At 49.0% G+C, this 14,680-nt stretch overlaps 1 protein-coding gene across 1 annotated transcript; it reads right to left on the reverse strand.

Annotated features, from left to right (window-relative positions):
- Positions 1–1,967: 1,967 nt before the first annotated feature.
- CNGA4 (cyclic nucleotide gated channel subunit alpha 4) lies at positions 1,968–7,305 on the reverse strand (the record flags this gene model as incomplete). The annotated part of the gene is made up of 6 exons (XM_084253694.1): positions 1,968–2,395; positions 4,041–4,390; positions 5,402–6,047; positions 6,683–6,789; positions 6,986–7,087; positions 7,244–7,305. The coding sequence occupies 6 exons, from the start codon at positions 7,303–7,305 to the stop codon at positions 1,968–1,970; spliced, it is 1,695 nt and encodes a 564-aa protein (XP_084109820.1).
- Positions 7,306–14,680: the final 7,375 nt, after the last annotated feature.

The raw sequence follows: 14,680 nt of genomic DNA on the forward strand, positions 1-14,680 counted from the left end.
AACTACATGTTTTAAAATGATTTCATATGTCCTGACCCTCATAAACTCCCCTGACACCTGGACGCCACCATAGCCTCAGTTCCCATGGCTACTTGAGAAAATTTTGTTCCAGGTCCTTCGTGTCTAAGTGCATCTGTGTCACCTATAACCAACACATTCCAAAGGTTGGCCAGCTCTGAGGGTACCGACAACTCTGGGGGAACATCTCTTTGACCAAATGGTTAACAGATGCTCCCTAGATATGCTGCCTTCAAAGCACCATGGACCTCACCCTACATACCCTACATTCTTTTGTACCATCTGAAACAATCATACCTGATATTTTGTAAATGATTATTTGGCATCTTGAAATAATGGGCCAAAATTATCAAAGTGGTTCACATCTCCTGTGGTTTGGCTTTCACCGGTGCTAGAAAATCATATTATGAACCCCCAAATGTGTGTTTTACTTCCTGCCTGATAGAGGACATCCCCACCTAAAAACTTCCATCACTATAGCGATAAAGGCCTTTTGCCCATGCTCTCCCTCAGGCCTTCTCTCTCCTGGCCTGACGTGGGGCTTCCTCACATGTTCTTGCCCAGCTCATCTTGCCCCTCCTCTTAGGGATTAAAGTCATAAATTCTTCTTAATGACATTGACATCTCTGTGTTGTCAGTCATATTGATAAATTAAATCCCAAACACATTTAAAAACACCACCTGACATAGCTCAGAACCCCAGGCTGGCCAGGCCCTGGAGGTGCTAAAGTCACCAGGTGACTCTCACTCAGAGATGGCATCAAACTCCTCCCCACAGATCCCACATCCTTCCCTGCCCCAACCTTCAGACCTTCTTCCAAGTAAGCCAAAGTTACTCCAACCCCCACATCCTTCATCTCCAGTTATCCCCAAGCATGATATTCCACTCCACTGAGTTTCTGTTCTCCACCCTACATTTTGGACTACTGTACAGAGGAGAAAAGCTGACTTCCTGCCAGCACCAAGGCTAGTTCCAACAACTGGTATGATGGGTCAGGGCCAGGTGAGGGATCCAGAGAAATATTCTTTCCAGGGAATCCTGAACAAAGGCGGCACTTCCCTGGGCTCCAGGGTTGAAGCAGAGGAGGAAAAATGATGGACAGAAAAAAGGTGGCCCACTAAGCGACATCAAACTCCCGGGGCTCCCAGGGTAGAGGACTTTAACACTGAAGTGCCCTGACTGGCATGTCTTAATATATCGGTGCAAGCACGTGCATGCCTATAGCATTGTGGGGCCTACATCTGCTGCACCTTGGCTCAGCACTGATTCCCGACTCATCAGGTACCCCAGTCTCTTGATTCCAATCCTGTGGTTACCAGTCCTCACCCTTACCCCTGTGACTGAGCATTTAAGACAGAACTCATCCTGGCCCCACCATTGGCTTTGTCTTTTCCCATCAACTCCACGAGTGCTCATTAAGGTGGCAAATACTTTATTGAAAGTGCAACTTGCAGGGTACACTTATGGCCCTCGCATATGGGGGCATTAAAGGATATCTTGGAACAAGAGGACCCGGGTATGCTTTTGTATATTCATAAGTGAATGCACTTGAGGGAAGGCCTTGGTGTGTATATTGGTGCATGACTCTCGGTATATGTGTCCGTGGGGTGCACAGTTGAGTGTAATATATTATGCAGGTAGAAGATATATCTATGTTTTTGAGAAACATCTGTGCTCTGAGAATGGGAACACCAGAGCACTTCATATGGAATGCACTGCCTTGGGGTCAGTGTGTGTGTGTGTGTGTGTGTGTGTGTGATGTATGCTATTCCCCTACATCTCTAGGAGGGTATCTACATACCCAGTCATGCCCGTCTCTGGAACCTAGCAGACAGGATGTCAGATTTTCTGCAGACAGGCTTTTCTACAACTCTGGATTGACTTAGAGGTGGGGGTCCTGGGGATAAGGATGGAGTCACTCTGGGCCTGAGGGCCCCACTTGGTCAGCTTAATTCTCTCCACCCTTGGATGTTCCCTCCCCAGCCTCGCCCTCATCATCTGCCTCAATTGCCTCCTCGGGCATGGGCCACTCTCGAGTCTCCCACTCCAGCCGTTCGATGCGATAAGCGATCTTGAGGGCACTGGACTCCAGCTCAGCCAAGAGGCGAGCAAACTTGGTCTGTAGGTCATCAAGTTGCTGGTCTAAGCCCTGCAGTCGGTTCTCTGTGGCCTCCTGCAGGGCAATCTCAGCTGCCTCAGCATTTACGTCCAACTTGTTCATTTTGAGCAGGATCTCACGGCCTTTTTCCTCCATGACAGTCTGGGCCTGTGGATACTCACTCAGCACTTCCCGAAGGTCCTCCTTGCTCAGGCAAAACAGGTCCGAATAGCCTAGACTCTTGATATTGGCAGTGCGGCGGTTCCCGGACATGTTCCCTGTGGCCCGTGGGCAGACAGAGTGGGAGATAATTAGTCAGGGTGGGTGTGAGGGGGCACTTCACTGATGAACCAGGCCCCTTAACTCCATGTTTGCGCTTCTGGGCCTCTTTCTGCCTCACCAGTTCTTTTATTCAGTAATGTACTGGGGAGAAGGCCCTGTGCTAGGCTATCTATGACTAGTTTCCAAGAATTCAGCCTAGAGGAGAGAGATGTTTAATTGGATGGTTATATAACAGTGTAGCTGGTGCAGTGTAGATGCAGGTATCGGGGCTGTGGAGAGACAAGCAACAAGCCCCTAACAAGCAGTAAGGCAAAGAATTCAGGGAAGGAAGTAATGATTGGATCAAATAGAAGGTACTAGAGAGATGGGGGAATGTAGGGGAGGCAGCTAGGCAGAGGGAGGAGCATGAGTAGAGGAGAGGGGGTAAGAGAGAGTTTGATGGATACAAAAACAAAAAGCAGTCAGAGAGGCTGAGGTACAGGGAATAAGGAGACTGGAAAGAGGAGGAAAGAGTCACATCCTGCCATGTCTCCTAAGCTATGACAAGAAGTTCCCACACCCACATTTTGATGAGGATGGGGAAATTATTGGACTATTTGTATCAGGGATCTGTATGGTCTCATTTGTATTTTAGAAAGATACTGGTGGGGGATGGATGGGAGGATGGTTAGGCTGAATGCTGCAAAGTCTCAGAGCTAGAAGGACCATAGAAAGGAACCACTGATGACCACCTGTTACAGGCCAGGCACTGTGTTGGGTCCCTCACCCATGAGCTTATCAAATCCTCACAAATAGCTGAGTTTTCATTCCTATTGAATAGGTGAAGAAACAAATCTAAAAATGCAAATAACTTGTCCAAAGTCAAGTGGACAGTGGCTGCCTGCACTCAGGATGTGATCTTTGGGAAACAGATGTGAGCTGTTTAGAGCAATTACATAGTGGACCCCTTGACCCCAGGCCCAATCAGAGAGAGCACACTCACCCCCCCTTTAGATCTCCCATGACCACAGTTTCTTTACCTGTAATTAGGCATAGCAACTCCTACTGCCCAGGGCTGATGAGAGGCATAAATGAACTGGTGTACAGCACCTGTGGGTCTGGGCTTGATGGTCCTTTCCATTTGACTATGAGAAAGTTGTTCCTTATATTGACCCCAAGTGTGTGAACTTATTCTCTGCATGACCTTGGGCAAATTCCCAAACCTTCCTGTGCTCCAATTTCCTAACCTTTAAAATGCAGCTAATAGTACCTACCTTATAGGTGAGAATTTAATGTGTTGGTGCAAATGAAGCAGTTGAATAGGGCAGGCGGTAACCATTCAGTAAATGTTAGCTACTATTACTGTTATTTATTATAAAAGAATTTATTATTCTCTATAATTTTCCATGGGTCTGCCACTTCCCACCCACAGAATAGGTCTGCTTTCTCTTTTAAGGCCCCTACCTACTCACTCACCTTGGCCAAGTTTTGCCTCAGGAAACAGAGCTTCCCTGTTCTGCTTCTTTCTGAACCCTTAGTGACTCATACAATAGCCAGGCTTCCTCAGTCTGGAGGCCCTGAAATACCACCTGGTCTCAGCACTGGGTTTTGCTGTCCCCACCATCCCAGGCCTGTACCAGGAACAAATTCTGGGGTGCCCACCTTTGATGTTGATGATGCTGATCTCCCCGAAGTAGAGCCCTGCACCAAGCACAGCATACTGTGTGACGCCATCGTCTGCCACCACGGCCAGCTGACCCTCGCGGATGATGTACATCTCTCGCCCGATGTCCCCCTTGCGGCAGACATATTCGCCTGGTGAGTATGTCTGGGGCTGCAGCTTTAGCACCAGTTCCTCCAGCAGGCTGGCCTCACAGTTCTGGAAAATCTGCACCCGGCTCAGAGTAGACAGGTGTACAGACACAGCCACTTCTGCCCTCAGCCGTTCAGGCAAGTGCTGTAAGATGGCCACCTCATTGGTCATCTTCTTGTTGATCTGCAGGTGCTGGTACCTGAGCGCAAGAACAGTATCCATTCCTCATTAGCCCCCGACATCCTTACCTTGACGTCGTTCACCAGTGCTCAGCTCAGGTTCAATCAGGGGCCCACCCACGTGGGGATATTTGACAGCTGACTGCTGAATATCTTCAGCCCAATCTCCTTTGCTGGTCACAAATGTGTATTGACCTTTTCTACCTTCATCAGGACATGCATCTCTACCAGACTAATAAAAACTAATTCAGTCTCTGTTGAATTAGATACTTGCACCTCCTGGTGGGCTGTACCCTGCCAACCAGTGGTGCTTGGTACCATCCTACTCATTCTTTTTTTTTTTTTTAAGATTTATTTATTTATGATTACAAGAACTGGGGTACAGGCCAGAGGTGTGCATGGTGAGAGGATTCAACAGAGACAGAGCGGGGAACAGAACAGGCAGACTGACCAAAGTACACTGCTGAGGGGAGCAGCAGGAGAGGTCTGCTGCACCATGTGGGTAGCTCCCTGGCTGGGGATGGAACTCGCACTGCAGAGGCTGCGGACAGCTTCACAGCGCTGTGTTCAACACCTTGCGCCACCACAGAGACCCCATCCTACTCATTTCTACTTCAATCACTAAGACCCTTAGTCTCCAGAGGCTCTCTGCTCTAGCTCCCCAGCTTGGTGACAGTTCCTTCTGCTCATAATAGTATGAACTACCATGACACGGTCAACCATCTTGCTGGCCCCTCCTCTGGGGAGTATTGTTCTTCCTTTGCTCCTACCAGGTCTTGAAGCCTATCAGGCAGAGGCAGTTTCCATTTTCTGGTGTCCAGGTTCTCCTGACTCTGCATGATTCCTCTCCCTATCAGTCTCTTACCCACACCCTCCCCCTAAGTCCTAATCACATTAGTGCAGAACCGCCTTTCCCAAGCTCCACCTTGAATGCCCCCCTCCCCCTCAAATTGCCCCAGGACCTGCCCACCCCACCTTCTTCAGATTCTGTCCAGTAACCTCCCACCCCACTCGAAGCCCAGGCCCCTCACCAGTCGATAACTCGCCGCTCCAGCCGCCGGTTGACACGCTGCAGTTTCATGTATTTCTTCACCAGCGCGTGGTCGGGGTAGAAGGCCGCGTCGGCCGTGTTCATGTTGTAGATGACGGAGCTCATGCTGCCCATGATGGTGGCGAACCCCATGACGGCCAGCAGGAAGTCGCCCACCATGAAGAGGTATTCTTCCTCGCGGTGTGGCAGCGGCGTGTCCCCCACGGTGGTCAGGATCAGCGTGGAGAAGTAAAAGCTGTAGAGATACTGACGCCTCAGGCGCTCAAAGCCGGGCCGAGCGGGGTCCGGGTACACCCACGCGTCCAGTCCGAAGCCCAGGTATCGAGACAGGGCAAAGTACAGGCAGCTGTTCCAATGGATGACGACAAAAATGTAAAGCATCAGTTTGGCGATGCGGAAGGCGTTCGGGTAAGCCGTGCGGGTCTCCGTGCGGTCGAAGGCCTCGAAGAGGCGGGGTGCACGCAGAAAGCGGTTCAGCCGCAGCGTGGGCGTGTGTGGCCCCAGCCGCACATAGGCCACGTCGGTGGGCACCAGCGAGGCCAGGTCCAAGACGAAGCTCCAGGTGCGCACATAGCGACTGCAGATCCTACCCTTGTCCACCACCAGAATGCCCTGGTCCAGGAATCCTGGGGGGTTGGAGGGTAGGGAAGTGGAAAGTTGGGTTGGGGGAGAAGGGCCTGGACTCAGCTGTGGGATGGGGTCTGGTGTGGGGCTGGGTCAGGGCACTAGGCCCTTGCAAAACCCGGGTGTGGGTGGGCAGGCCAGGTATGACAGGGAAACAGTGGTGAGGACAGAGTAAGCGCAGGCATAAAGCTACAGCAGGGTTTCTGGGGTGAGCACAGGCGTGCTGTCAAACACGGGGACACGTGAGTGTGCTGTCAGGGACATGGTGACTTTTTTTTTTTAAGATTTATTTATTTATTTATTTATTTAGGCAAACACTGGGCACAGTCAGAAGCGTGGGAGGGTGAAAGAATTCACCAGAGCCAGAGAGGGGAGCAGAACAGGCAGAAGGACCAAAATACTCTGCTGGTAGGAGCAGTGGGCAGGGCAGGAGAGGTCTGCATGCCATGTGGGAACCTTGCCAGGCGGCCGGGAATCAAACCAGCTCTGCAGAGGCTGCAGGCAGCTTCGCAGCCCAGCGCTCAACCACTGCGCCACCAGGGGAGGCCCGGGACATGGTGACTTTCTGGTACTGGGAGTTTCTCTTTAGGAAGACAAGAAGGAATAAAGGGTCACTGACTCGTTGGGGGTCACTGACCTGTGTGGAAGCGCACCACGATGTCCAGTAGGTACAGCAGGTCACTTAGATAGTCCAGCACTAACCAGGCCACCAGATAACTATGCTGTAAGTCGGGAAAACAGGCTCTGCATGGTAGGGACAGAAGGGATTGGCTTAAAGGCACCCTGTGCGTTTGACGTGATCTCCCACTTAGCACTCCTCCTAGTGCCCTTCCCTGTTGCCATCCCTCCTCAGGCCTGTCCCAGGGCCCACCTCTCTCCCCTGGGCCTCACTTTGCAGCCTTGTCTCTGTTTAAGACCTTCCCTTAGGCCCCCACCAAACCTGCACACGATGATAATGAGGTTATACATGACCGGGAAGACCATTGTGTTCAGCCACCAGTAGTAGTAATCTCCAGATGGATCCAGGACAGGCAACGACTTCCTGTGGGCAAGAGGGGGAAGTCATGTTTCCTTTATTCACCGGTCAGTATTGAGGTTGTCACTGGGAGCGCCGAGAGGAATCGGTGCCCAGAGGCACTGGGGGTGCCTTAATCTAGTGAGGAAGACTGAGCTGACACAGGGGATCAGGATCCCTCACCTGGCCTTGGATGGGGCAGGGGGACTGGACTCTGTCGTCTTCACTTTGCTGTCCTGGCTCATGATTCTGCAGCCTGGTGCCTGGGTGCGAGAGATCCAGGGCCTCTCTGGTAGGCAGCTTCAGAGGTCGGGGCTAGTGGCTGCTGGCGTGGAAGAGGCTGCCCTTGGCCGCCAGCTGCAATTCCTCGGTCTTTGGTTCCTGAAGCTCTTAGCAACACAACCAGAGCTGTGCAACTGAAGAGGCGGAGGCAGTAAGGCTCCAGCGCTCCGCCCTGTCTCTCAGGGCCTGGGCTCACACCTTCCCAGCTAAACATCTCTAATGAGGTCCCTGGAGAAGGTGGGGTGCATGCTTCAGAGGTAAGGTTAGCCTTGCCTTTCCCTCTTTCACCCAATATGCTGAACTATATAAGGGACCTCTAGGTCAGGAGGCCTAGATTCACATGTGGGCTTAGACATTCATTCTGTTTTACTTTGTGCAAGTTTCCTGCTTGGGTGTCACTGGTTATTCATTTAACATCTATTACTGAATGATTTATTTGTGCCAGGTACTAAACTGGTCTCCAGGGACAAAGAACGCCTGTCACCTCAGACATGAGCTCTGTTTTTGTTATCTGTACCCTTATCAACATCCACACCTCCTTCACCTCCTTCCTGCTGGAGGGGGCCGTCTGTGATGTTTTGACCTCATTGCCTTCCTGATACCCGTAGAGCCAGATCCCATTAGCTAATCCATTGGCTTTCTAGATCCTCAGCCTCTTTCAGTGAACATGCTTAAATATCTCCCATATCAAAAGCAAACAAAATCCTTAAAATTTCTACCTTAAATTGATGTCCCTTTCCCTACTGTCATCTTCCTCAGTCAACAAGTCATGATCAGAACACCTACTACGATTTAGGCCAATACTATGCTAAGTATTAAAGATAAAAGATGAATGAGACACATTCCTTGATCTCCAGAAACTCTGTCTGGTAGGGCAAGCAGGTAAATAGGCAATTACACATCTGTCTGATGGGTGGAGACACAGAAGTTGGTATAGTATATAGAAAGGTCCTGGCTGAGCCTGGGTTCTGTGGGGGTAAGTAGTTTGGTTAGGTATAGAGAGGGGTGGGTAAAGAACACTGGAAGCAAAGTGTTTAGAGAGTACACAGGCATAGGCTTCAAAAAGCATGGGTGACTGGGGGAACATCATTTAGCTTTTGTAGAGAAGCTGAGGGGATAGTGTGAGAGATGAGGCTGAATGAAACAGAGAACTGTTTAGGGAGATCTTTGTTAGTTATGTTATAAAGCTTGATTTTTTTTAAAGATTTATTTATTTATGCATATAAGAGCTGGGGTACAGGCCAGAGGTGTGGGTTATGGTGGGCGGGGCCGGGGGAAGGATTCACCAGAGACTGAGTGGAGAACAGAACAGGCAGATTGACTGAAGTACAAAGCTTGATTTTTATTTAAAGGAAGTGGGGATCCTGTGAAGGAATATGGTCAGATTTGTGTTTCTATAGAGTCTTGGAAGTGACATCTATACCCACTAACATATCATAGTTTAGTTTTGCCTGTGTTTGAACTGATATCAACAAAGCATCAATTTTTAAACTTTATTTTCCTTTCATATATTCATCTAGTCATCAAGTCCTGGTGATCTAACTGCAATGTCTACATGTAACGGGGTGGTCCCCAGGGAAAGGGCTAACACACATACCCATTTTTCTGCATCTTTACTACTCTAATTTGGACCCTATAAATCTTGCCATGCATAAAAAAAAAGGTAGAGTTCTCTGTTGTTCCAAATCTAACCCCCTTAGCGGGCCTCCCTGGTGGTGCAAGGGGTTAAGACTCAGCACTATTAAGGCAGCCACTGCAGCGTGAGTTTGATCCCCAGCTAGGGAGCTGCCCACATGGCGCAGCAGACCTCTCCTGACTTACCCGCTGTACCCCTCAGCAGTGTATTTCAGTCAATCTGCCTGTTCTGTTCCCCACTCTGTCTCTGGTGAATCCTCTCACCTCCAACACTTCTGGCCTGTACCCCAGTTCATGCATGCATAAATAAATAAATCTTAAAACAATCTAATCCCCTTAACATGGCCCACAAAGCTCTCTAGTACCAGATATCTGTGTCTTTCAGCCTCATCTCACAGTGTTTCCTCTGCTTGTTCCCTAGGCTCCACACATGTACTAGTTGTAGTTCCCATAGCAACCTCAACATGTCAGTTCTTCCTTGCCTTGGTATGTGCTGATCTTTTGGTATGCAACTTCCATTTCTTTTTCTTTATAAATACTTTCTTTATACATATATATATATGTATAAAGGACTGAAATACTGATTTATTTAAAGATTTATTTATTTACACAAGCACTGAGTATAGTCAGAAGCGCAGGAGGGTGAGAGAGTTCACCAGAGCCAGGAACAGAACAGGAAGACTGACAAAACACACTGCTGAGGGGAGCAGCGGGCAGCAGGAGAGGTCTGCGCGCCATGTGGGACCCTCCTCCGGTGGCCGGGGAGCAGCCGGGGTCGAACCGGCGCTGCAGAGGCTGCAGGCAGCTTCGCAACCCAGCGCTCAACCGCTGCGCCACCAGGGGAGGCCCTACTTTCTCTCTATTTTGAAGTAATTTGGGGCTTATAGAAAAGTTGCAAAAACAGTACAGAAAATTCTAGAAAAGCTCTCACATATGACCCCCTGTTGCCAACTTATATAACCAGAGTACAATGGCCCAAACTGGAATTTTTTACAATACTTTCAACTAAACCACAGACCTTATCTCAAACTCCCATTTTTCTCTTACATGATCGCACTTTTATTGGTTTCTTAAGGTTGCTCAGCCATCATCTGCTCCTGGAAGCATTCTCTAAGCTCCTTTGCACTTCTTTGTCTGCATCCTGTATCCACACAAATCATGCTAAGTGCTGCTGTTTGGTGGCACATGTTACCCTACATTGCAGTCGCCTCAGGTAAAGGGCTGATTTGAGGCCAGAGACAGGTGCTAATCGATCTGGAGTCCCGCCTGAGATGAAGGCGCTTATTCTGTATTCCTTGAGTGACTGAATGAAAAAGAGTGTCCAAGGGATCGCGAGGCAGCAGGTGTTAGGGGAGGCAGGAGTGGTCAGTGCCAAACCATGGGCGCGGATGGGTAAAAAATGAACTAGTTTTGCTAGCCACCTGCTCTGGGGCTCAGCTTTTTAAAAAAACAAGCCCCGCCCACCTGCTGACTCCTCCCCCTCAGGCCCACCTTTTCTTGCTATCCCCGCCTCTTCCACGCCCATTCTCCACTCTAAGGTCCGCCCAAGGACCCATGGCCCCGCCCCATCCAGGCTAGTCTCGGCTCCATCTCCTCTAAGCCCCGCCCACTTACTTCCCTGCTGTCGAAGTCGGTTCCCTCCTTAGGTCCCGCCTTCTGCCCTTCTGGTTCGACCTTTCCTTCCCGGGCTCCGCCCCCTCCTCGCTGGCCTCCGCCTCCACAGAGGTCTTATCCAATGACAGGCCGGAGTCTTGCTTAGGGGCGGGGCTTACAGCCTGAAGGGGCGGGGCATGGAGAAGGGGCGGTACTCTCGCGCGGAATGCCGTCGGCGACCCCGCCCCTGCGCCCTGCCGTTGCCGGGAAACAAGCATCGACGCTCTGGTTTTGGCCGGGCCCAGCCAATGAGCTGGCACGCCACTGCTCAGTCGTGCGTCGCTGGGCGGTTACGTGTGGTGCGCGGGGGCGCGGGTTGCGTGTGGCGCGGGGCGGGGCGCGGCTGGTGCGCCTGAGGAGCGATGGCGGCGGCCTGAACTCACCTAGCACCGTCGCTGCGATCGGGCCTGGTCAGGGTCGGGGTTCTCTGAGAGAACAGTATGTATGGGCCGGAACCCCAGAGAGGCGCGTGAGGACGCGCGGGACTGGGGATGACGCCTGCGGGCTCGGCGGCTGCCCTGGCGGGAGGGTTCTGGGTGAGGGGCCGGCGTGTGGTGAGGGGCCGGCGTGTGTTTAGGGTGGGGGGAGCGGGGTGCGCGCCCCGGGGGAGAGGACACGTGCGGAGCCGGGGTGTCTGCGAGGCAGGAGTGCTTTCTGAGGGGCCAAGTGGAAGGGACTGGTGCACACGATTTCCTAAGGGCTGAGGCTCCCCAGGGCAGGGATGTGGGACAAGGTTGGCACCCGGGGGCGCGGGGGTCAGGCCTGTGCTGGGAGGGGGAGAGCAGAGGGCGAAGGCGGGAGCGTGCAGAGGGGGTGAGTTGGTGCGGGAGTCGAGGGCAGGGCATGAAGGTGGTGAGTCTTGGAGTAGAGATGCTGGGCTGAAGCTCCCTTCAACGTACTGCCCTGCCCCTCGAGAGCAGTAGTTCTGGACTGGGCAGACAGCTCGGGTGTAAGTGTTGTGCACCTGGCTCTTCTGCTCCTGGGCTCTAGATATTTTGGAGGACAAAATCAAGCAGTGTCTGGGGCAGTCGTATCTATGGTAATCACAATAATTTTTGAGCTCAGTAGTCTTCAACAAAGTAATCACAGGAACCCCTGGAACCTCAAGTTTCTCCTTGGGACGGCACATTTGAAGATGGCTCCCTTTGGAGAGTTTTTGGGCATGACTGCCTATGTGTTTTCACTCCACCTGCTTCCGGACACCCTTACTTTGCTGCTGCTTCTCACCTATCCTGAGCTGTGTGGCTTTCGTGGTTGTCATGTTTAGTGGACTGATCCTTTTTAGTTGCTCGTTCTACTTTTCATGGAAGTCACATGGTTTGTCACATTGTCACACACAACACTACATTTAGGCCGGCAACAGGATGACTTTGTGCTCATTTTCTTATGTTACAATTTTTAAATAACTTATTGAGATAATATTTATGTACAATAAACTGCTCATTTTAAAATGTACATGTTTGATGAGTTTTGACAAATGTTTATATCTGTGAAGCCATCACCACTTTCAAGATACTGAACTTTGCCACCACCCTCGAAAGTTTCGTCCTGTCCCTTTGCAATTCACCCCTCCCTTCACAGCCTGTTCTTGGCTTCACATTGGCATTTTACCGGTCCTGTCCTCCCTGCCTACCTATATGCACATGAAAATTTTGAAAGTTCTGGAAAGCTGGGTTGGCACTCAGTGATAATGACCACTTCCACACTCTTGAATTTTCCTCTCTACTGATAGTCTGTCACAGAGGCTTAGACACCTTTCCCAACCTCAGAAGACTTTGACCCTTCCTGTCCAGACCATTCTTTCAGAATAAGGGCCATTCCACGTCCCCATTCTCACCCAGAATCTCAGCTGTAGAACCAATTATTCTATCCCATGGTATGTTTTCATTGCTTTTCTCTGAAAGCCAAATAGGTTTTCATGCTGGCAGAACCCTTGGCAACCTGCCCAGACGGTTGGAACCGGTAGAACCTACCTACATAATAACAAAATTTAGAGCAGTGATTCCTAAAGTGGACCAAGGACAGTGTGAATTGATGATAAAGTTTTCATCCATCCAAGGTGAAAGGCGAGACAGACAATATGAAACATGAGTTTTTCATAAAAATAAATTTATTCTGAGATTATTCCTTTTTTTTTTTTTTGGTGTTAAAGTGATGAATTAATGATGGCTGCACACGGGTTTTTAAAAGATGGTCTTATTGGTCAAGTTACCCCCTGCCCCCTTTAGTAACTCTTGTTAAATATTAAAAGAAATCATTTCTTTTATTTCATGAAATACAGACATTGAGAGTAATGATGGTATGCTTTTTGTACTGAGAAAGCATGTGTTTATTTGCAATTCTATATAACTTCTGACATCCATTCAGATGTCATTCATGCTTTGCATAGGATTCTTAAATTTTATTGTATTTACACATGAACCTCATGAGTTAGGTAAGGGCAGGACTTCTTTTACAGATGAGGAATTAAGTTCAGCATTTAGATGTCATGTCGTGATAAAACAACAAAGCTGAACCCCAAACTTGATCTCCTGAGAGACTGACTTGGGGAAAGAAGGTTTTAACAGAATGAAGGTGATGTGGACTAAAAAGGCAGGTGATACATTGGAAGGGTTGTGATGACATGGAGGACATTATACTGTCAAAAAGCATTCTTTATGATTTGTAATTGTTTTCAAAAGGGATTAAAGAGACTTTGACATAGGTATGAAGGTTCTGTTTAATAGGTGGCAGGACATAAGAACAGCTACATATTTGTGCTAATAGGATGAGTCAAGTCACAAGTCATCTTTCTTAGGGACTGTCCAAATTCTTGGTTATTCTATAGAAAGCACTGGGTTTAGTAACCTTCCTGTTGAGTTAAGTATGGTGAATTTTGACTTGAGGCATATAGCTGAGTGGCAGGTGAAACATGATGCGAGTGGTGATTTAGAGATAGAAACATGTTGGGGGTCTGCATCTGCTATGTGCCCAGTGCTCTGCAGAGTGCTGGGATAATAGGTTCATTCATTCATTAGTTATTTCATTCATTCATTCATATATTAGTTTATTTATTCAGCAAATACTTCATCAGATAATCTGCCCTTCTGGTGCTTACGATTTTCAAGAGAACAATATAATTAAGACATGGTCCTCAGTCTGGTTGGGAGAGTTAGACACATGAAAAGATTATTTCAATTTAGTGAGAAAATGTGAAATATAGTATGTGTACGTCATAATGAGGTGATTACTTCTCTGTTTCTAGTCTCAGCCTTTCCCTATGTTCCAACCATATGCAGTGAGTGATCTTCACAAGTATCTCAAAATTAACATGTCCGGAACCAGAACTCATTGTCCACAAGCTTGCTTATGCACCATATGCTGTGTCTCAATCCAGGAAGGACTTCAGTGTCAGCTTCCATTCTTTCTGATTCTTAATCAGTTACTAAAATCTTAGTACATTTTCTCTCTGCTATCTCTCTTCACCTCCACCACTACATCTCCATTTTTACTTCCTCCTTATCTCTCATCTGGACTCCCCCCTTCCCCCCAACAGTTTCCTGCCTTCACACTGGCTCTTTATTAGTCCATCCCTAGAATGATTTTTCTAAAAATATAAATCCTATCGTGGAACGCCTCTACTTAAAAACTTTTGGCTCTTTTTGTTCTGTAGGACAGCATCCAAATTCCTTAAAATTGGCATCATTTGGCCTTAGTTCACCTCTCCAGCCTCATCTCCTGCCACTCCCCACTCTGTTCAGCTTGAATTGTTCACAGTTCCCTAACAAGCATGTTACTTTTTTGAGCCTTGAATTCTTTGTGGTGGCTGTTTCCTCTGTTAGGAATATCTTTCTTCTCTGCCCAGTGAACTTTTCTTCTTCCTTTAGAATCAAGTTCAATATCACCTCCTCTTTGACATCTTATTTGTCTTCCTTACTCAACAGGGATAGAGAGAACCTTGTGTGGCTTGGGGATTCACTGTGTAAAGGGGAGGTTCATGTGTGTTACAAGGACTCTGCTGAAGCCAGGGGAGGAGAGACCCTACAAGAAGCAGAGGTGCTTTGGAGAGCG

The sequence above is a fragment of the Talpa europaea genome, assembly GCF_964194135.1.
Source record: "Talpa europaea genome assembly, chromosome: 1".
Classification (NCBI taxonomy): domain Eukaryota; kingdom Metazoa; phylum Chordata; class Mammalia; order Eulipotyphla; family Talpidae; genus Talpa; species Talpa europaea.